The sequence below is a fragment of the Bactrocera tryoni genome, chromosome 5, assembly GCF_016617805.1.
Source record: "Bactrocera tryoni isolate S06 chromosome 5, CSIRO_BtryS06_freeze2, whole genome shotgun sequence".
NCBI classification, from domain to species: Eukaryota; Metazoa; Arthropoda; class Insecta; order Diptera; family Tephritidae; genus Bactrocera; species Bactrocera tryoni.
In genome coordinates, this window is record NC_052503.1 from 40,722,074 (window position 1) to 40,744,590 (window position 22,517).

The 22,517-nt window shown below is 37.1% G+C and overlaps 2 protein-coding genes across 2 annotated transcripts in view; one reads left to right on the forward strand and one right to left on the reverse strand.

Annotated features, from left to right (window-relative positions):
• LOC120777168 (juvenile hormone acid O-methyltransferase-like) overlaps nt 1-22,517 on the forward strand; it is a 51,251-nt gene that overhangs the window by 23,217 nt on the left and 5,517 nt on the right. The window lies entirely within an intron of this gene.
• On the reverse strand, nt 15,082-15,594 carry LOC120778683 (pupal cuticle protein Edg-78E-like). The gene is made up of 2 exons (XM_040110619.1): nt 15,583-15,594; nt 15,082-15,511 (listed from the first exon to the last, which is right to left on the reverse strand). The coding sequence occupies exons 1-2, from the start codon at nt 15,592-15,594 to the stop codon at nt 15,179-15,181; spliced, it is 345 nt and encodes a 114-aa protein (XP_039966553.1). The 3' UTR covers nt 15,082-15,178.

Genomic DNA, 22,517 nt, shown 5'->3' on the forward strand with positions numbered 1-22,517 from the left:
GACCAACGCATAATATCTACATAATAAGTGCGTTGGTCTTATCTAAAAGAACACGTACATTTTATCAGCAAATGCATTTGTATACATTTGCAAGTGTGCATCTATTGCGTTTCTATTTGTTTGTTTATGTAAGTATGTATGAGTGTGTGTGTTTGTGACTAAAAGTGCCCATACACGAGCACACAAGTGCGTTCGATCGGTATGTGTGCGCTTGCGGTTTATCGTGTATGGGCTTGTTCGCGTACCGATCCATGTTCGCGAAAATGTTTGATTTTTTACGATCGGTGCGCGAACATATGTATCGTGTATGGCGTTGTCTGCGCACAAAATCTCATTTCTCTCGTGTCGCCGAAAAGAGAAGATCGCGGACAATGGCAAATGTTAGGGGAGGAGCCTGCTTTCGAGGCTTCAAAAAATCGATTTTTTTGAGGATTTTTTTGGGAGGGAAAGAAACAATTGATTCAAGCCAAATTTCTAGGTTTTATAGTTATATATTTGAACATCTTTCACAAATTTTTTGGATCCGAAATCTTTGATATTCTGCCTTTGGGAAGCAATTGCCTCATTGCATATCGCATGTGCATTTTTCGGACGGCGGGCAGGATGCAGGTCGCAATTTCTATTGGAAACAAAAAATTCAAAGAGATTCATGTTTTTTAATAATTTATCTTCTAGTTAAACTAAGAAAATTCCAAAAAAAGTGTAAAATTCTAAATTTTTTTTTAAAATTTAATAAATTTATGCTGTTTAAAAGTACATATGTTAAAACTTGACTTTTCTTACATTTTTTTTTTAGTTTAAATAGATAAAGATATTAAAGTGAAATCTGGCACACAGAATCGCATTAGGGAGAAACATATTTGGACGTAATTTTTTTGGAAAAGTGGACGTAGCCCCGCTCCCTACTAAGGTTTTTGTACATATCTCGGAAACTACTATAGCTATGTCAACCAAACTGTACAGAGTCGTTTTCTTCAGACATTTCCATATACAGTTCCATAATGGAAGAAATCGGATAATAACCACGCCCACCTCCCATACAAAGGTTATGTTGAAAATCACTAAAAGTGCGTTAATAGACTAACAAAAAACGTCAGAAACACTAAATTTTACGGCAGAAATGGCAGAAGGAAGCAGGATCCAAGCCTTTTTTAAAAATTGAAAATGGGCGTGGCCTCGCCTACTTATGGACCAAAAACCATATCTCAGGAACTACTAGACCGACTTCAATGAAATTCGGTACGTAATATTTTCTTAACACCCTGATGACATGTACGAAATATGGGTGAAATCGGTTCACAACCTCGCCTTCTTCCAATATAAAGCTATTTTGAATTCCATCTGATGCCTTCTCTGTATAATACGAGTATTTACATTAGGAACCAATGATGATAGCGGAATAAAACTTTACACGAATACAGTATTTGAAAAATATGTAAATGACGGATAATGAAATCTCGATTATCACTTTATCATGCGAGAGTATAAAATGTTCGGTGACACCCGAACTTAGCCCTTCCTTACTTGTTATTTTTAAGTATAATTATAATTAATAAAAATAATTATATAACATGTTTTTTATGAGATATGCATTATATAAAAATATATTGAATTCAAACTGATATTAATGAAAAACAATGAAATATTTCCATTCAACTTCTCCATGAACATTAATCGTGTCTGCTAGACTCCCTAAATCGCTGCTTTGCCGAACTGATGGAAGCATTCCATTTTCCCTCAACTCCATTTTCCAATTACCCGGATCAGTAATGCGATGTGTGTCTTTGTCTACGTCAGATAATGGTAGACATATAGACTTGCGTATTATTAGGAAATAATGTAATATGCAAATCGCGAGGACAATAACTTTCGCCTGTTCGGGAGTAACGTGACGATTAGAAAACGCGATACACATTTTCCACCACATTGCTCTGAATAGTCTATAATTAAATATCTTGTCATCATTTGATTTACTCATTGAGTCACATAAATTCTTATGACCGAGTTCAGCACGCAGTAATGTTCATGTTTATTTATTCAATATTTTATTATCCAGACATAAACACGCACGCTAGCGATTTCTATTCATGTGTGAGATGATGTTACAGTTTGAAATATTTTCTGTTTTATTTTTACCGTGATTTTTTACTAGTTGTGGATTTTTCTGGGGGTCAGGAATTTTTTTTAGGTCGATTTTAATGTTTTCTTGAGGTCCAGGTGCTTTTTTATGGAATTGTTGATGATTGTCGGGTCGGTTTATTTAAAGAGTCGATAAAACTGTAATCATAAGTTTTGTAACATAAAATTTGATGAGTTTCGATGACATCACGGTGACTGGATCTCATCGACCTGACACGTCATGGCGGCGCTGCATTTTAGCCGGAACCTGATGCTCCTCATTTCGCTCTGGCATTCCCAATTCCCCGAAAATTGCCCATAAAATTTGTATCAATATCCACAAAAACCAGTTAACATCCCGTTACCCAACAGATTCACAAGTAATCTCAGCCATGCAGGACCTCCGCGCAAAATGAGAGCCACCATAAAATCATAACACCATTATCCCCATTTTAATGCTCACTGAGCATTCCTGCGTTTTATGAATAACAAATATGAAAAGAGGCGCGATAATAAGATCGCGAGCCTGAGGTTCAATGCCTAGTCCTCGAAATTTTTCTCCTCCACTTCCCTCCCCTCACCCCAAAAATCTAAAAAAAAACCCAGAAAATTCCTAAACACAAATCAAATTACCCGATTGAAAATATTTCAACGGTAAAATTCCCGCTGTTAAAAACGGGTGTTGTTAAAAATGTAAACCCGAATATTCCAACTGTGCAATGTCAAACAAAACGAAACCCAGCGTTGGGAATTGAATGGGAGTGGTGGATAGAAATTAAACAAATTTTAAACATTGTAGATGGAAAAAGGGAGTGAGTCAGCAGCGCTGATCGCCGACCTATTACTAAACACACATGGTCTCCACTAATTGAACTACAGCCTCAATTTCAAATAGTGACAAAGGCATCGGTGGGAACAACTGGAGTGGACAGCAGGGGACAGAACGAGGTTGGAGTAGTAGATCGATCGATTTGTTGATGTATCCGATGGGTTGTAAAGCAGGACCATGGGGCAGACCGTAAACCAGATACGAGGTTTGGTATTCGTTTACGAGAGTTCAATTCGCATCGAATTCCTTCTCGGCCATCGAATTTTACCGTTCACCTCTCGATTGTGTACCACCCCAAATTCATTACTTTGGCTAGTGGCAGGCCAGAGCATCAAAACCGAATGATCATCCATGACAAGGGTTGCAGGACACTGAATACCAGCCACTGGGAGATTGCTAATGGAAAAGATAACAGGGTGCGGGTGTCATGAATGGAGCCATGAGATTCCGTGGTCAAAGGGACATTATCAATTCAACGGGGAAAGCCTTTTGCAAATCGGTCGTCACTTCAGGGCCTCAAAACATCGATCTCTCTGACTCAATCCACCGAAAAAAATTACTTTTTCCAAATACATTTGCTTACCATCAGTAAATCCATGTAATTCTACAAGTGGTGATGATGACAATTGAATTTTTGGGTTGTTGTAGATGTAGTTGATAGAGGAATTTTTTTTCTTCAGTTACATTACGTAATTTTCTCGAGTGTCATTCTTTTTATGGAATACCCCATGGGAAGGGATTCCTTCGGGACTGAGAATACACAACCATTTTCGTAATATTTTGACGAGCAAACCTGCCCTATTTTGTGCCCCTCTATCATTTCCCATCGACGTCAGAAGAGCAGCCCTCCGTCGGTGGTAAATAAATCGTGAAAAACTTTTACGCGAGTTAAAATCGATGTGGTGCTCAAATATTTTTCATGGTAGTCGCTATCCAGGGGTCAATCCCTGTCGAGAGGAATTCTGTTGACTCTGGACCGAACGTGGATGTTGGGGTTTCATCCTATCATCCGGTGTAAATAAATCATCTTCGGGATAAAGTCGAGCAAAATAAATGGAAATCGATGAGTTGGAACTGTTTTTTGTTCGAATTATCAGGCGAGATGTGACTCCATCGTTCAGCAAAAAAATTAATGGCTTCGTGTCTTCACGGGATTTCTCATTACACGCTCTCATATTTACGCCTGACATATTGAAGATATGAAATCGCAATGGTATTGATTTCACACCGAAGATAACGCAAGGTTTGATAAGGTGAACGTCAAATAGGTGAGCTTTTCTCACCCTTCATCCAGTGTTTCATCTTCATCGGTTGCTCGTCACGTTGCCGTTGGCGTTCTTCCATTTTCCCTTGATTTTTTTTTCTCCCTTCTCACACCCTCCCTGAATTTTTTCTCCTCTTTGGCTTTCATCCACCGACCAAGATCGGGTAACGAGAAGCCGTCGATGCAATTTGTTACGGGAGCGTCGAGACACCTCACGGACAACGTGAGGCTGATGTGCAGACGGAAACCTCCCGTTAAGATGAAGACTGAGGGAGAAAATAAGTCACCGAGAGGTGAAGAAAAGGAGAGAAAAATATATTCTCCACCGTTATTCAGACCTCTTGACTCGTTATGTTTTGCTTTGTTCTATTCTGGTGCTCTCTTAAAATAGATTCCCGATACAATAGTCCCTCTTTCAAAAAGTTGTCAGCACTGATGGATGAGGAATTGTGAATGGCTCATTTTGCCTAGGCTTTGGATAATCCGCAGGGTCATACAACACTCCATCAACTAATTATGATGAATGGGGTTCTTCAGGATGACGTTATCGAGGTATAATTATGTTTTCATTCTGAGGACAACCAACTCAAGACGAGGGGCTAGCCTCGATTTACCTCAACCGAGTTGCATGATAATTCTGGAGTTATTGTCAGGGGTGACAGCACTGGAATCTTTTTTTTCCTGTCGAAGACAACTCCAGGTGTTAATGCACTCGACTTTCGCTCAGACACGTGATTAGATTGCAGGTGAGATGGCAGTGATAATTGCAGACGAGAATGGGCTCAATATTTCAGAGAATCTCAGGTGAACTCTTGGGGATCATATCAGGGTCGAGTTGTATAAATAGTGTACACAGGGCATTTCGTTAATCCACTCAGTTGATGCAAAAGGATGCAAAGAGGAAAGTAGTGCACGGTGGAGATTTCGATATCAACAGGGGTTTTACGGGGCTGGACTGAATGATTGGTGGGTAGTTTGCTGGGAGCAGGTTTAATCGCTTGCTGTCTCTGCTCAGACTGTAGGAAATACGCGAAATACAGAATTGCGGAGGATTTTCAGGGGATTACGATTTCTAAAATGGAAGGGAATAGGGCATTCGGGTAAAGAGAATCCATGTGTTGCAGGAATTGTTGATACTTTGAAATCCGATTAAGTAAACGACTGCCTGAATTGTTTCAGCCACCGGAAAAATTTGAATCCATTTTTTTAGATACATATATGTAATTCTATTGAAATTCGATGTTCCCGTGGATTTTTACGCGAACGGATCTTGTTTTGCGGTGAAACTGGGAACCTTTAGTAAAAATATTTTAACATTGTGACAGAGGAGACAATGAAATCATGATATTTCAATGAAAAAATTGTTTGTGATTTAACGCGAAACATTACTCGCTGGAAAATTCTGAAATGTAAACCTATACTTTCTACAATCCCTGAATGTGTATTTTTCAACATCGCGATGAGTTCCGCAGAGGAATGCCTTTATTTATCTCGTGTGTTTGAAATTCTGTACGTAACAGTCGATAAAGCCCGCAAATGACTACTGGAAAAAATTACCATTCGCATTTTAAGGAATTTTTTGGCAAGAGCTGTCTAAATACTCATTTCCAGTCGGCAGAGGATATTTCATAAATTCTCATTGGAAGGCTGAAAACTTGCTGTGGAGTAATGCGAGTTGAACCAAGTTATGCGGCATATGGTAATATCCGTAAGTCTCACTTACCCTTACATTCGTGTACCACCAGGGCAATCCCACGAATCGATTAGATAACAATGTGGACGAGAGTAGTTAAGGAAAATGTAGAGAGACGATTCTGGAATGACTCGGAGATAACTCCGAAGGCATCCGCCATGAAATCAATTCGGTACGAAGGAGCAATTAAGTCTTTTGTGAAAGTGTAAACGAAGAAGAGGAGAAATGATAATATTTATGCTAATGGCTTGCGATATGATATGGCTTTACAGAGAAAAACAAATCTACCGTTATCTAATCATCGTTTTCGATTCATCAGAACATCTGCACATCCATAAAAAAAATTAAGGATCAATTCCTAAAGATTTCGGGTAATTTCCTGGATATTAAATTGTTTTTTTTTTTGTTCCACGTATCGTAAAATTATGTCAATGAAGTTGGTGAAATGAACGGAAAGATGAATGAGTCGGGAAAAATATGGGGACCATCTGAAATGGCTGGGGTCGTACATCATCTCTGGAAAATAGTCAATGACTCAAAACACAAATTTGTCATATTTCCGAATGTCGAGCTCCAAATTCCTTCCCCTTTCTCTCGTTCTTTTCCTTTTCGATACGTCAGAACGTCAAGAAATCACGAATAATAGTTTATCGTACCGCATTGAAGTTCATTCGAACGTCATTCACAAAATTCTCATGAATAATTGCAGAGAATCCCCGGATTTTATCAATTATTTGATAAAGACGCAGTCAAGTGCGAAAATTGCAAAATGTCGGTTGCCCCCATCGGCGAACACTGAGGCAACTTAACCGTCACAATATTAATTTTTCATAAAAATTCTAGTGCCAACACTGGAAATTTTATTGAGCAACGTGTGAATTTTTCGCGCGCTTATGCGAGTTTAAAAAAAATTAAAACCAAAAATTACCACGAAAAGCTCGTAAAACTGAGTTTATTCCTCCCGTTTGTCTCTGTACGTTGCAGAGGATTGGCACGTGCGTTTACGTATTTATGTATGTATGTGTATGTACGAATCAATTTTATTGTGGACGTTTGGCTGTGTGTACAATCACATTAAAATGATAATGCGATGACAATTTTGAATGCAATTCGGGTACGTAAGTATGTATGTATTTATTTTTAGTCCCTTAGGAAGTTTAAAATTTAAACACCATAAAAATGATATGTGTATTTGATTTTTATTAAGTGCTATGTCCTTTCTTTTAAAGGACAGTTATTATACCCTCATTTGGGTACATTAAGTTTGCCAGGAAGTTTGTAATAACCAAGAACCGTCGGAGATCTTCGATATCGATTCGAAATTTTGAACAAGTTCTTTTCTTGTCGAAAAGTTGCTCACTTGTCGGAACCACTGATATCAGACCACTATATCATATATGTAGCTGCCATACAAACTGAACGATCGGAATAAAGTGCTTGTAAGGTATTGTCGAAGGAAGTCGTGCAAACCGCGAAGAAATTTTTCGGATCGGATAACTATATACTAGCTGCCATACAAACTGTACAATCGGAATAAAGTACTTGTATGGAAAGCCTTCAATTGACGAGATATCTTCATCAAATTTGGCATGGATTATCACTTAATGCAATAAGACAATCTCCACAGAAATTGTTCGGATCGGATAACTATAGCATATAGCTGCTATATAAAGAGAACTATGGGAGTCAAGTGCATGCATAGAAAACTTTTGAATTTGACGAGATATATTCACCAAATTTTGCACGGGTTACTGTCTAAAGCAACCGATCGAAATCAAGATCTTGTGAGGAATATTATATATTTTTGAAAAGTATTATAGCTTCGGTGCAACCGAAGTTAATGTTTTTCTTTTTTCAAGTAAAGATTACAAAAGTTTTACTAAATTTTGATTTTTCTCTTTTCTAAACGATATCGAAATTTCGATGTCGAAAACTTTCTGCGCACACTGTTCGAAGATAACATCCAAAAAACTTAACCAACTCTTACCAAAGATAGTTTTATATGTAACAGAAAACAATTGACCAAATTCGGAGGTTTGTTATTGTCAGTAAGCGTAAAAATGAATAAAGTTTAGTTTTTGCGCAGTAATAAACTTTAAATCCTACGCTAACGACAAATTATTTACTATGTACTGGGAATGGAGATTTTATACTGTTGCAGTTTTTGAAAACTTGGCATGAGATTATATTGTATTCTTGTTGTGGGGGGATGAAATTTTTTCAGCTTCAGGTACATATGTACATATATTAGAAAACCAACTAGGTCTTCTACTTTTAAATATTATTATAAATCTTCGAAACTCAATTAAAACTATCAGCGGCGCCTAAATTTTCGCGGCAAACCATATTTATCATATCCTATAGTAGGTCTGCAAATGCTCTAAAAACCACAGCGTCCGTTTCAACGTTGCAAGAATTGACCGGGATTGTATTCGGCATATAACTGTTATTTAGGTGATCTAACCCTGTTTGGAACGGTAAGTAGCCTTAAACATACTCTCGTGCCCATAGCGAGTCCAGTAAGTGCTACTAATGCCGATAACACAATTAACTTTAATCACTTATGTTGAATGTGACAATCAGACATTGTACATAAAGTGATTATAAGATAAAGCATATCTATGTATGTATGTACGTGTGTCCATACGTCGAATACGTAGAAAAAAGTACGTAATTTTGGAAGTAATGTATTTCGTGAAAAAATTATCAGAAATACATTTCTCCAATTGGAAATACCATTTAAAGTTGATAGACTTACTGAATAACACTAAGGCATTGTCAGCGAAGGCCTAGTAATTTCATCGTTTTTGGATAGATAATGTTACCAGTTTGCGCATATATTATGCGTAATAAGATAAAAGTGGCGAAATAAAAGTCATGGAAATGAACACAATTAAAACAAATAAGTAATGTGGCTTAAAGTCGACTGTGTTATCGACTGTGCAATAATAACAGTGCATGTATGTACATATGTATTTACATATATTTTTAGTACTTGACAACGAAACGCTCACTGATAAGCATATAAAATCTGCGGTTTGCCAAACAATAAAGAACCTTAGAACTGCTACTTTCATATTTTCTTCGTCATCATATCAAGCATGTTTTACATATAATATTATAATATATTTGCAAATACATGCATATGTATGTATGTACATATGTGGCTATGTTGAAGTAAGTTTGTTGAAACGGTACAACAAAAAATACTGGGATATTAGTACGTTAATCAACGCTGATAGCGCCCATACACGAGCACACATGTGCGTTCGATCTGTGTGAATTCGTTTGCCCATACACGACACACAAATCCATTTTGCGGTCGCTCTTCACAGAGTTAACATGTGCGACAGGCATGCGGAACATTTCTTCGAATTTATTTCTAATGTAGCACTTTTATATATTTCTTTGTATTTCGTTAATAAGTTATTCCAACTTTTATTTTTTTGAGTTTTATTTTTATATTTATCATTTTTCGTTTACCAAAATGCCACTTCATTTTTTTATAAGATCAATAAATTCAGATACGAAACAATCGATTTTTTTTGCTTAAATCTCTTTAAAAATTATCTAAGAATATGTCCCAAATATATGGGAATTCGAAATATTATCGAAGCTAGAAGGGAAATAGTGACCGAGCGTCTAGCAGATATGTATGTATATACATATGTATGTATTTCAGCGCTTGGGCAAAAAGCGAAAACTTTTAAGCGCGATTTCTCGGTTTTTCATTTTTACGATTATTCTTAATTGGCGGGCAGGATAGAAAAAAAACTAAAGGTCGTATGCAATTAGGGCAAAGTTTATTATCGCATAATTTACCATATTAAAAAACTAAGCAAAATCAAGTTTGAACATATTTTTAAACAACATAAACTAAATTTTTTTGTTCAAGAAAAACTTTTTTTCAATTTAAAAAAAAATTTAAAAATTTATGTTTTTTTTTTTGAATTTTCTTAGTTTAACTAGAAGATAAATTATTAAAAAATATGAATCTATTTGAATTTTTTTTCCGATAGAAATTGCGACCTGCATCCTGCCCGCCGTCCGAAAAATGCACATGCGATATGCAATGGGGCAATTGCTTCCCAAAGGCAGAATATCAATGATTTCGTTTCCAAAAATTTATGAATGATGCTTAAATATACACTATAATATATCGGGTGATTTTTTAAGAGCTTGATAACTTTTTTAAAAAAAAAAACGCATAAAATTTGCAAAATCTCATCGGTTCTTTATTTGAAATGTTAGATTGGTTCATGACATTTACTTTTTGAAGATAATTTCATTTAAATGTTGACCGCGGCTGCGTCTTAGGTGGTCCATTCGGAAAGTCCAATTTTGGGCAACTTTTTCGAGCATTTCGGCCGGAATAGCCCGAATTTCTTCGGAAATGTTGTCTTCCAAAGCTGGAATAGTTGCTGGCTTATTTCTGTAGACTTTAGACTTGACGTAGCCCCACAAAAAATAGTCTAAAGGCGTTAAATCGCATGATCTTGGTGGCCAACTTACGGGTCCATTTCTTGAGATGAATTGTTCTCCGAAGTTTTCCCTCAAAAAGGCCATAGAATCGCGAGCTGTGTGGCATGTAGCGCTATCTTGTTGAAACCACATGTCAACCAAGTTCAGTTCTTCCATTTCTAAAGTCTACAGAAATAAGCCAGCAACTATTCCAGCTTTGGAAGACAACATTTCCGAAGAAATTCGGGCTATTCCGGCCGAAATGCTCGAAAAAGTTGCCCAAAATTGGACTTTCCGAATGGACCACCTAAGACGCAGCCGCGGTCAACATTTAAATGAAATTATCTTCAAAAAGTAAATGTCATGAACCAATCTAACGTTTCAAATAAAGAACCGATGAGATTTTCAAATTTTATGCGTTTTTTTTTTTAAAAAAAGTTATCAAGCTCTTAAAAAATCACCCGATATATATAACTATAAAGCCTAGAAATTTGGCTTGAATCAATTATTTCTTTCCCTCTCAAAAAAAATCCTCAAAAAAAATCGATTTTTTGAAGCCTCGAAAGCAGGCTCTCCCCTTAACACTTGCATTGTCCGCGATCTTCACTGTTCGGCGACACTAGAGAAATGAGATTTTGTGCGCATACACGACACACATGTGCGCGCATCGATCGTAAAAAAGCAAACATTTTCACGAACATGGATCGGTACGCGCACAAGCCCATACACGAGTAAACCGAGCATACCGATCGAACGCACTTGTGTGCTCGTGTATGGGCACTTTGAGCGAAATACATACATACAAAACAAACTGCTAGTAAATGAATAAGAAATCAAATGTATGAAGCGTCAAAAGCAAAACAAATATTTGCTTAATAATTTTTAGATAATAATCAAGGGAGAGGAGAGAATGTGCGGAGCAGAGGAGCGGCCGAAATGCTACGCATTATAAGTGTGTGATAAGTAGTAGGTAGAAGAAGAATACTACATCATGTTTAAAGCTCTTATGGGGGCTCAAAGTAATGACTTGCAATTGAGCTTTATTAATCATATAATTTAAGAAACACACTTAAATATAGGGTTGACTGAAGCCCATTAAGAGAGTGTTATTACTTATGTCGGTGCAAATATTATGAATATGCACAGGCTTATTTGGTCCTTACGACATTTGCTTCTACACGTTATCCAAACAAAATGATTCCGATTTTAATATGTACCAGCCGCTATCTGACTTGTGTTTTTGCCGTTTACAATTCTCGACCGCGAAATATAATCACAAAGCTTTTGTTGTCAAAAATCCTTTTTATTCATCAATTATGTACTTTTGAGTTTGTTTTCTATTTATTCTTTTCACGTTAATCTTTAATTAATTTATTTTTCCTGTAAAAAATTATACAAACACAAAATAGCACAACAAAAAACTGTTTCAGCTCGTTTCGCATTGATTCTCCACATGAAAATAAAAATGCTCCGTACCGAAAGTGTTGCCATAGCTTTGTTATGAAATGACAACTGAAGTGCTGAACACATAGAGCGCGACAGACTGCAAACTACATCTGTCAAATATTAAAATACACACATTCTTATGGACACTGTTATTTTGACAGCTGCACGACTACACGACTGCAGGTCGTCAGTTGTCGCTCTCGCTAACTTCAATTTAATCCTATATTTGCCAACGACAGTAGAGTTGACAGTAGAATGGAAGATAGAGAGATGAGGAAGAGTAGTACTGCCACTAATATGTAAAATTATTCACAGCTCTTACAAACTTGACGTTGTTTTACAAATAAAAGCATAAAATAGCTCTATTACAGCTCTGTTGTATCATTTGTAATAACAATTGGTAATTTAAAACAAATAAATTTACATATTTACTTATTTTTTGCATAACAAATTTCACTTTGAACAAAATATTATAATTTCATTGAAGTGAAAGGTTTTAGTATGGCAACAACGAAATTGTGTACATACAAAGTGGACAACTGCTGGTTTTGTGTACATGCCGGCCATTGTGTTGGTATGCTGCCATCTTACAAATGTACATGTAGTAAGATGCACAACGACGTTTTCAGTTCACTGTCGTGCCGCTGCTGCCTGTCGCGCCCTATGTGTTCAGCACGTGAGTGTTTTGATATATCGGTGTAGAGGGAAATTTATTGTGCGAAGAAAACTGCTGTAATCTTATAGCTTTATGATTATTAAAAAATTGTGTTAATAACGGCTTGAATAAAATAAGCCACACATTTTATGTATTTTAAATAAGAGCTTATTTCTAGCTACAATTGCATATTTATTATACCTGTTATTTTGTATGAACATTGCAACACTTACCAGAATATGACATTTGGAATCGTGCTTAAATAAATAAAACAGGGTGCACCCAGTGAATGTAAATACAATCGAACACACTTTCTTGTGTGAATGACTTAATACAGAACGCACAAAATTCTAAAATATAATAATACGTTATTAATTTCCTTCTTACATTGTTTTAGTATGAAAGAACACTTTATTATTTGCCTGTTGTTGTTAAAATTATTTATATTTCCAGCATATGAGCTCCGACATAAAGCGACAATTGATACAAACCTACGCTGATAAAATTTTTTTTTTTGGGCTTTGAAATACATAAGTCATCGGCCTAAGTCACTATTATTTCTGCCGCCAGTGTATATTTTCATTATTTTTAAATATTATAATATAATATCAAAGTTATAATATAATACTAAAATACCAAAATAATATAATATTAAAATATTTTTCTTTGTCAAGCTTCTTATATCAGAAATTCACAAAGATAAAAGCAGATAAATGTATTGGGGCCACAATTGTACAAATAACAGATTATAGTGAAAACTCTCCATTTGGCGGATACTCATCCTCGTGCGACTTTTGTCCGCTAAAGAGAGGTGGTCCGGTTAAGGTAGTAGCTTTTGTAGATCTAAAATAATTTTAAATTAATTTAAGACTCATCAAGTTATCGCTTTATTACAGAATTGTCATATTATTTTCTCAAAAAAAGACAGTCGAATATTTTTATACATACATACATATGTATGTTTGTATATTCATATCAGGACATAAACATAGGTAAGTGGAAGGCGACGTAGGGGCTTTTGTTCGATAGTATAACAATTAACTGTCCGCAACCGATCAAGAGAGAGGTTCTAAAATTTGCGCTTAAAATTTGGTGCAGAAAAAAAGTTTAAAAAGTTTTTCTTTGACGTTTTAGCCATGTGTGGAAGTTCACGCAAGTGAGGAAAATTCTCTGAGGGTTTGGGATCCGCCATATAAAAAAAAATACCCCCCATGAAAAGGACACAAAAGCCTCGGAATCCCCGCAAAACTAATACGGCCGTGTAAACTGACGTTGGGCAATACCAAACTGCTTTCTGTCAAGATCGGGAGGGACCTCTCCGATCCGTTCGATATCAATCGAGGTTTCAGACAAGGCGACTCCCTATTGCGCAACTTCTTCAATTCACTGCTGAGGAAAATGAATCGAGCTACAGAGCTGAATAGAGAAGGTACACTTTTTTACAAAAGTGTATAACTGCTGAAATATCTCCTGTCATCAAACAAACAATCGTTACATTCGCGACTTGGCTCCCACATCACTGATGACAGTTATAATTTCGAAGTCGTAGATACATTTGTCTAAATTAAAACCAACAATAATGTCAGCTAAGTGAATTAAGAGACAGCGGCTACGAATGGATGAAAGCACTCCAGCTTTGAGAGTATCGACGTCGAGGCAAGCAGAGGAAGACCTCCATTCCATTGGAAAGACCAGGTGTAAAAGGATCTGGCTACCCTGGGAATCTCTAATTTGCGCCAAACAACTAAAAGGAAGAACGACTGGCGCGCTCTTGTAAACTCGGCCATAACCGCGTAAGCGGTGTCTACGCCAATAAAGAAGAAAAACTCCTTGACCAGAGCCCAAAGGGGCTGGTTACTAATAGACAGCGCGGTTAACACCTCGGCAGGGCAGGCTCACATCACCCTATCCACCTCGGCAGCAGAGAAGTATTTGTTGAGATTTAAAGGGAAACCTAGTGCATTTAATATCGGTAAAAAACAGTCGCACCTGACATGGTGAACAGACGCTGACCAGGAAGCCGCTCATTGCGAGCCCATCGCGTCTGGCTTTTTGTATTACTGAGAGCCGGTATCTACTCGCCTCTGTTGCAGGGGTTTCATTGGCTTAGCTGACTTTTATACCGCACTCTCCACTCCCACCGCTCCTTGTCAGGGGTTGCTCATTCGTCATAAGTTATTTCGCAACTAACCTGCTACTACAAGCCGTCAGGCTATCCGCGACCTGTCGACCTCCCCGGTAACTTAGAGCTTAGCTGAAGAGCCTGGTTCCACTGCAACCAAGCCCAACGGGTATACAAATGTGAAAAGTATGATATGATCGACTCCACTCATTACTTACTCCACAGAATAGAGCTATTTAAATGAGAAAGCTATCAGTGTTTAATCAGCCTCTGTGAGTAATATGAGAATTCTCTCCCTAAATTAGTTCTTCAATATAAATAAATTTCACAGTTTTTTGTAACTATCTACGGTAATGATTTTATTTACAATTTACATATACAATTATCTATGTTAATATGTAAGTAAAAAACTTTTCAACAGTGATTAATGTGTTATAAAAAGTATATGGTATATACATATGTATATGTAGATGCCTAAGCGATATTTGTCCAAAGTGAGTAAATGAAAATTTGCTGATTTCTTAAACTAATGCGCTTTCTAGAAACGCAAATGAGACTGAAAATTCCACTTATTTACTTCTACTTCTTATTTACTTTCCTTTCAGCTGAATCTTCTCGAATGGATGCGCTTCAATGTAAGCCAGCGCTCTCAGAATGTAATCTGGAATTGGTGGTGGAGTTGGCAAATGATCACCTTTGGGTGATGTGGGCTGACCCTCGGGTGAGATGTACGAGTATGAGCCAGCGGCATACGAGCTGCCAACACCGCTCTCCTGCGTCTGAATCTGATTCGACGTTGCGTACGCGTAATTGTAGTTGCCATCGGGGTTCACTTCATTCACATACTTCAGGATGGTGGCGTGAGCATCCGCAGGATCACCAGCAGCGTAGGTGAAGGCGAAAAATGTTGTGGCGACAAGAAGCTGTGCAACAAAGAAGAGAAAGTGGATATAAGTTGTAGCTGTAGTTGTTTGGAAGCCGCAGGCAAGCTTACCAATTCAAACATTTTGTTTTTCAATTGAGTTTGTGATTGAGAATTTATTAAATTTTGTTTAGGTATGTAGACTACGAGGCTCTGCGTTGTCTTGCGTTGTGGAGGTAATTCTGTTACTGATTTGCTATGGGCTTCTAAACACTTTTATATATTTCACATGTGTAGACCCCTGGTGAGTGCTTCAAGCACAACTAGATGTTTCTGCGAACGCCGCACCCATGGTTATATGATATTATGATTACTTGTTTATTAATTAAATCATTTAAGTAAAAAACAGCAAATAGAAATTCACGAATAATTAGTATTAATTGAAAAACTTGAGCTCCCTCTAAAATGCCTTGGTCACCCAAATAGCATATTTCACCATACCTGCAAAATTCATGTGAAATTAGTGAAATTTAATTAACGATTTGGTGCCATAATAGCTTACGTTGCTAATACTTCGTTCTATATTCCAGATTTTCGATTATAGCATCACATCCGCATACCATATTTTCTAAAAGCTTCCCGCCTATCTTCTTTGGGATGGAGTACCAGCTTCCTTAACACCCTCCAATAAATCCTCAAAATTTTGTAAAATTTTTAGCAGCAATTTTAAGGTTAACATCGTTACATAAGTTTTCTATTGGAATAAGGTCAGGGCTTAAAGCTGACTAATCCAAAACTTTTTTTCTTTTTAAGCCAGTCCTTTGTGATTTTGGCTATGCGCTTAGTGTCGTTATCCTGCATAAAAGTACAGCGAACTGGCGTGCAATTGAATGAAAATGGTTCCATTTCGTTCTTTAATATATCTAAATATTGATACCGATCCATTTTCCCCTAAATGGGAATAATTGGGCCCACGCCATGCCAGGAAAAGGCACCCTATATCAACATATTTCCGTCTGCGTATTTTATCGAATTTCTTTGTGTACCTGGAATTCAACGATTGACTTTTACTACGATGAACATTACTTTTCCATTTCATTTCCAGGACCATTCCATTAACTTTGGTTTCGTCCGCTCTTAGTACATTTTTCCCAAAAAAAGGGCTATGTGTTTTCGCGAAACGTAGCCGATTTTGGATGTGCCGTTTTGACAGAAGTGTTTTTTTTTACTCGGGCAGACAAAAAGTTGTAGCTCATTAAAACGTTCTCCAACAGTCTTCCGCGATATATTTAAGGCATATTCTTCACTGATTTCCAGCATTATTTGTCATGAACACTTAAAAGGGTCGGCCTTGCTCCTCCAGACTTTGGCTCTGTCTTCAGTAATTGTTGTCCTTCGCGGTGGTTGCAGTTTTTTTGTTTTTAGTTAAATAGATCTCGTTAGCTTTTATGAGTTCATAATTCTTCTTCTTAATTGGCGTAGACACCGCTTACGCGATTATAGCCGAGTTAACAACAGCGCGCCAGTCGTTTCTTTTTTCGCTACGTGGCGCCATTGGATATTCCAAGCGAAGTCAGGTCCTTCTCCACTTGGTCGCTTCCAACGGAGTGGAGGTCTTCCTCTTCCTCTGCTTCCCCCGGCGGGTACCGCGTCGAATACTTTCAGAGCTGGAGTGTTTTCATCCATCCGGATAACATGACCTAGCCAGCGTAGCCGCTGTCTTTTAATTCGCTGAACTATGTCAATGTCGTCGTATATCTCGTACAGCTCATCGTTCCATCGAATGCGATATTCGCCGTGGCCAATGCGCAAAGGACCATAAATCTTTCGCAGAATTTTTCTCTCGAAAACTCGCAACGTCGACTCATCAGTTGTTGTCATCGCCCAAGCCTCTGCACCATACAGCAGGACGGGAATTATGAGCGACTTATAGAGTTTAGCTTTTGTTCGTCGAGAAAGGACTTTACTTTTCAATTGCCTACTCAGTCCGAAGTAGCACCTGTTGGCAAGAGCAATCCTGCGTTGGATTTCCAAGCTGACATTGTTGGTGGTGTTAATGCTGGTTCCTAAATAGACGAAATTATCTAAAACTTCAAAGTTATGACTGTCAACAGTGACGTGAGAGCCAAGTCGCGAGTGCGACGACTGTTTGTTTGATGACAGGAGATATTTCGTTTTGCCCTCGTTCACTGCCAGACCCATTTTCTGTGCTTCCTTGTCCAGTCTGGAGAAAGCAGAACTAACGGCGCTTGTCTGAAACCTCGTTTGGTATCGAACGGCTCGGAGAGGTCATTCTCGATCCTGACGGAGCTTTTGGTGTTACTCAACGTCAGTTTACACAGCAGTATGAGTGTTGCGCGGATACCAAATTCAGAAATCGCGGCATAAAGGCAGCTCCTTTTCGTGCTGTCGAAAGCAGCTTTGAAATCGACGAAGAGGTGGTGTGTGTCGATTTTTCTTTCACGGGTCTTTTCCAATATTTGGCACATGGTGAATATCTGGTCGGTTGTTGATTTTCCAGGTCTGAAGCCACACTGATAAGGTCCAATCAGTTTGTTGACGGTGGGCTTTAATCTTTCACACAATACGCTCGATAGAACCTTATATGCAATGTTGAGGAGGCTAATCCCACGGTAGTTGGCGCAGATTGTGGATTCTCCTTTTTTATGGATTGGGCATAGCACACTTAAATTCCAATCGTTGGGCATGCTTTCGTCCGACCATATTTTACAAAGAAACTGATGCATGCTCCTTATCAGTTCATCGCCGCCGTGTTTGAATAGCTCGGCCGGCAATCCGTCGGCCCCTTCCGCTTTGTTGTTCTTCAGGCGGGCAATTGCTATTCGAACTTCTTCATGGTCGGGAAATGGAACGTCTGCTCCATCGTCATCGATTGGGGAATCGGGTTCGCCTTCTCCTGGCGTTGTGCGTTCACTGCCATTCAGCAGGCTGGAGAAGTGTTCCCTCCATAATTTAAGTATGCTCTGGGCACTCGAATCGTTTCTGGCCACTCCCAAGTGAATAGCGATCAGAGAACTTTCCTCACTTGCATGAACTTCTACACATGACTCCATCCTCCAACCATACTTAGTAATGAATATTTACTCCTTATAATTTTTTTGCAAACAAATCTTCACTTTCTAAAAAATGTGCTGTTTGGGTGACCAAGCCATTTTAGAGGGAGTTCAAGTTTTTCAATTAATACTAATTATTCGTGAATTTCTATTTGCTGTTTTTTACTTAAATGGGTAAATTAATAAACAAGTAATCATATTTTAAGCCTTTTTTAATTGTATAAGCGCTTATTGCATCTTACGACTAAGTGTGCTATTTGCGTGACCATGGCTGTACATACACATATATAAACATCTGCATATACATACATACTTATAGCAATATGTATTTCGCATGTTTTGACCATAGAAGGGTTACGCGTAAAATATTTGGAAAACATGCAGTTGACATGCATCGTCTTTTAGTTTTAGTGTTAGTTGTATTTGCATATCGGTTGTCATATTTTGAACAGCATTATTGTCGCATACTATATACTATGACCATCTTTAGCCAGGTAATTAATTATTTTATATTCTATTTTCAGATATTCTTGGATATCACCGGAGCATTCGGATATTTAATCTCCGATTGTCTATGGTGGTGAAATTTACTATTTTTACTCTGATTTGTTAATTATTCATGTACTTCCAATCAATAAAATGTGCCTTCAACTAGTGATCTTGCGTGCTTTTAAATTTGTTTATATTTTTCTGAATGCCCACTGATTTTTCCTCATAAATGTGGGATTTTCTGCGTTTTGATCGAGACTTTCCCATTGCTCTAAAATATTTATTTTATGAATTACAAAAACTAGATGAGTGGTTATTCATGGGTCATAGCCTTGGATCATAAGCGTTCGATGTATAATTTTAATGATAATTCTCTTAATAAACAGAGAAGATATATGAATACGTGACAAAACACCGTTTCTACGAATTCTAGGTCATGGAACGTGTGTTTTATGATACAACAAAGGGGGTTCAATGATTTCATTCGCTTGCAAAACGATTTACTAGAATTCCGGTTTTACGATTGTCCGAAATTTTGAGAGAAATGAATGAGATTTTCACGAATTGAGATCGAAGGACTTTCATAGATCGACCTGTTCTGGCCTAGTATCATCATTCTGGACACGAATCATGTTAAGTAGATCATATTTATTAGGTATCGCTAAAGTTCTTCTGGCGATGTGGAGAAATCAACTTTAAATAAACTACTTTGAAACTCAGTAAAAGATGTTTTCACGTAAACTCGGTGATGTAACATGTGTTTTAGGATACGCCAAAGGCGTTCCAACGATTTCATGCGCTTGTGAAACGATTTACTAGACTGTCGGTTTCACGATTTTCGACCTGTTCTGGCCTATTAGCCTCTTTCTGAACACGAATCATCCTAAATAGATGATATTTATTAGTTATTGCAAAAGTGTTTCTCGTGATGTGGCGAAATGAACTTTTGACAAACAACTTTAAAACTCAGTAAAAACCGTTTCTGCGGATTCTAGGCGATGGAACGTGTGTTTTATGATACAGCAAAGGCGGTAAACGATATAGTCACATACTTTTGCCCTTACTACCAACAACTTATATTAAGCTTAAGTTAATCTCTCACGTCATTGACCAAACTCATTCTTGTCATTGCATTTTAGTTAAAGTTCTTTAATTACAATAACAACGAATTCTCTCACTATTAGCTTATTACTTTGTATTATAGATTTAAGTTATTACAACAACAAACCAGGAGATTGTTCCATACTCCCAATTTGGATTCTAATTGTAAGTTTTGCTCATTATAAACCTTTATTCGAACTGTTTCTTCATTAATAAAGTTACCTTCGAGAACAAAACATTGTTTTCCTTTATTGGCGCAGTCAACGGCGAACTACATACGCGAAAATTTTTAATTAACAATACACGAAAAGTGTACCTAAGTTGAAAATTTTGTAAAAAGTAAAGCTTTAAATAAATGTGAAGCTATTTTCCTTCGGAAAGAAGAACGATTGTTTTTACGAAAAGTGAAAAATTCATATTGCAAAGTTTAAGAAAATTAAATTAATAAATGAAAACTAATTACTAAGACTTTGTATATGAAAAATAATTTACAAACTGTGGAATACTAAAACAAAAAAAAAAAAAAATAATAATTAATAAATTAAAATAATAAAACAAAAAAGTGGTGAAAAGCCCATGTGAAATTAGAAAGTGGATTATATGAAGAAAACTTTACGAATTGAAAAAATTACCTAAAAGAAGTAAAACCTATTGTATAAAGGTCACCTTCAAAACATTTCAAAGACATCTTGCGGACATATGAAGGTCACCTTCAAAATTATAAAAAGAGAAGAGAAAATCATCACACCAGCTCATGTACAGTAATTGCATCCTTGAAACAAACTTTGACAACAACAACGTAACGTTGCACTTGCATATGTAAAGAGAGTACATTTCCACGTATAAAAGCAATCATCAATCTCCAAACGACACTGGTTAGTATTGCTGTCCCTTAATTTAAGAGTCTTAACATAATTCTGTCCACAACAACAAAAATAACATAGTATCGGGTGATTTTTTAAGAGCTTGATAACTTTTTTTTTAAAAAAAACGCATAAAATTTGCAAAATCTCATCGGTTCTTTATTTGAAACGTTAGATTGGTTCATGACATTTACTTTTTGAAGATAATTTCATTTAAATGTTGACCGCGGCTGCGTCTTAGGTGGTCCATTCGGAAAGTCCAATTTTGGGCAACTTTTTCGAGCATTTCGGCCGGAATAGCCCGAATTTCTTCGGAAATGTTGTCTTCCAAAGCTGGAATAGTTGCTGGCTTATTTCTGTAGACTTTAGACTTGACGTAGCCCCACAAAAATAGTCTAAAGGCGTTAAATCGCATGATCTTGGTGGCCAACTTACGGGTCCATTTCTTGAGATGAATTGTTCTCCAGAAGTTTTCCCTCAAAATGGCCATAGAATCATGAGCTGTGTGGCATGTAGCGCCATCTTGTTGAAACCACATGTCAACCAAGATGCTAACAAACTTTTTGTTGCCAAAAATGGAAGAACTGAACTTGGTTGACATGTGGTTTCAACAAGATGGCGCTACATGCCACACAGCTCGCGATTCTATGGCCATTTTGAAAACTTCGAGAACAATTCATCTCAAGAAATGGACCCCGTTGGCCACCAAGATCATGCGATTTAACGCCTTTAGACTGGGGCTACGTCAAGTCTAAAGTCTACAGAAATAAGCCAGCAACTATTCCAGCTTTGGAAGACAACATTTCCGAAGAAATTCGGGCTATTCCGGCCGAAATGCTCGAAAAAGTTGCCCAAAATTGGACTTTCCGAATGGACCACCTAAGACGCAGCCGCGGTCAACATTTAAATGAAATTATCTTCAAAAAGTAAATGTCATGAACCAATCTAACGTTTCAAATAAAGAACCGATGAGATTTTGCAAATTTCATGCGTTTTTTTTTAAAAAAAAGTTATCAAGCTCTTAAAAAATCACCCGATATAAAGTTGCAAACTCATATACGAAGAGACTGCATTAGCAAACGGAAGCGAGAATAACAACAAACGTAAAGTTTCAAGCTACATAAATTAGTAAGAGAAGGAAGCCAGTTAGTTATTAAGAGACACAAATAGTGAATAAACATATATATGTACATTTATATTAAGAAAAGAAAAAATTCAATATGAATAATTTAGATGATATGGCTAAGTTTAAACTAGTAACTACAAATCTAAATAGCATACCACATTATGATGGGAATGGAGATGCTTTGCTAAGTTTTTTGCAACGAATAGATTCTATGGTGAATATATTAGATTCTTTTCCTTTAGATTATAAAGTTTTACTCATGGGAAATATTAAAGACAAAATCGTTGGAAATGCAAGAAGGTCATTATTAGTTAACGGTAACCCGGAAATATGGCCTGAAATTAAAAAAGTTTTGATAGAAAATCATGGGGAGAAAAATTCAGTTGATGAACTGATCGATAAAATACGATCTTG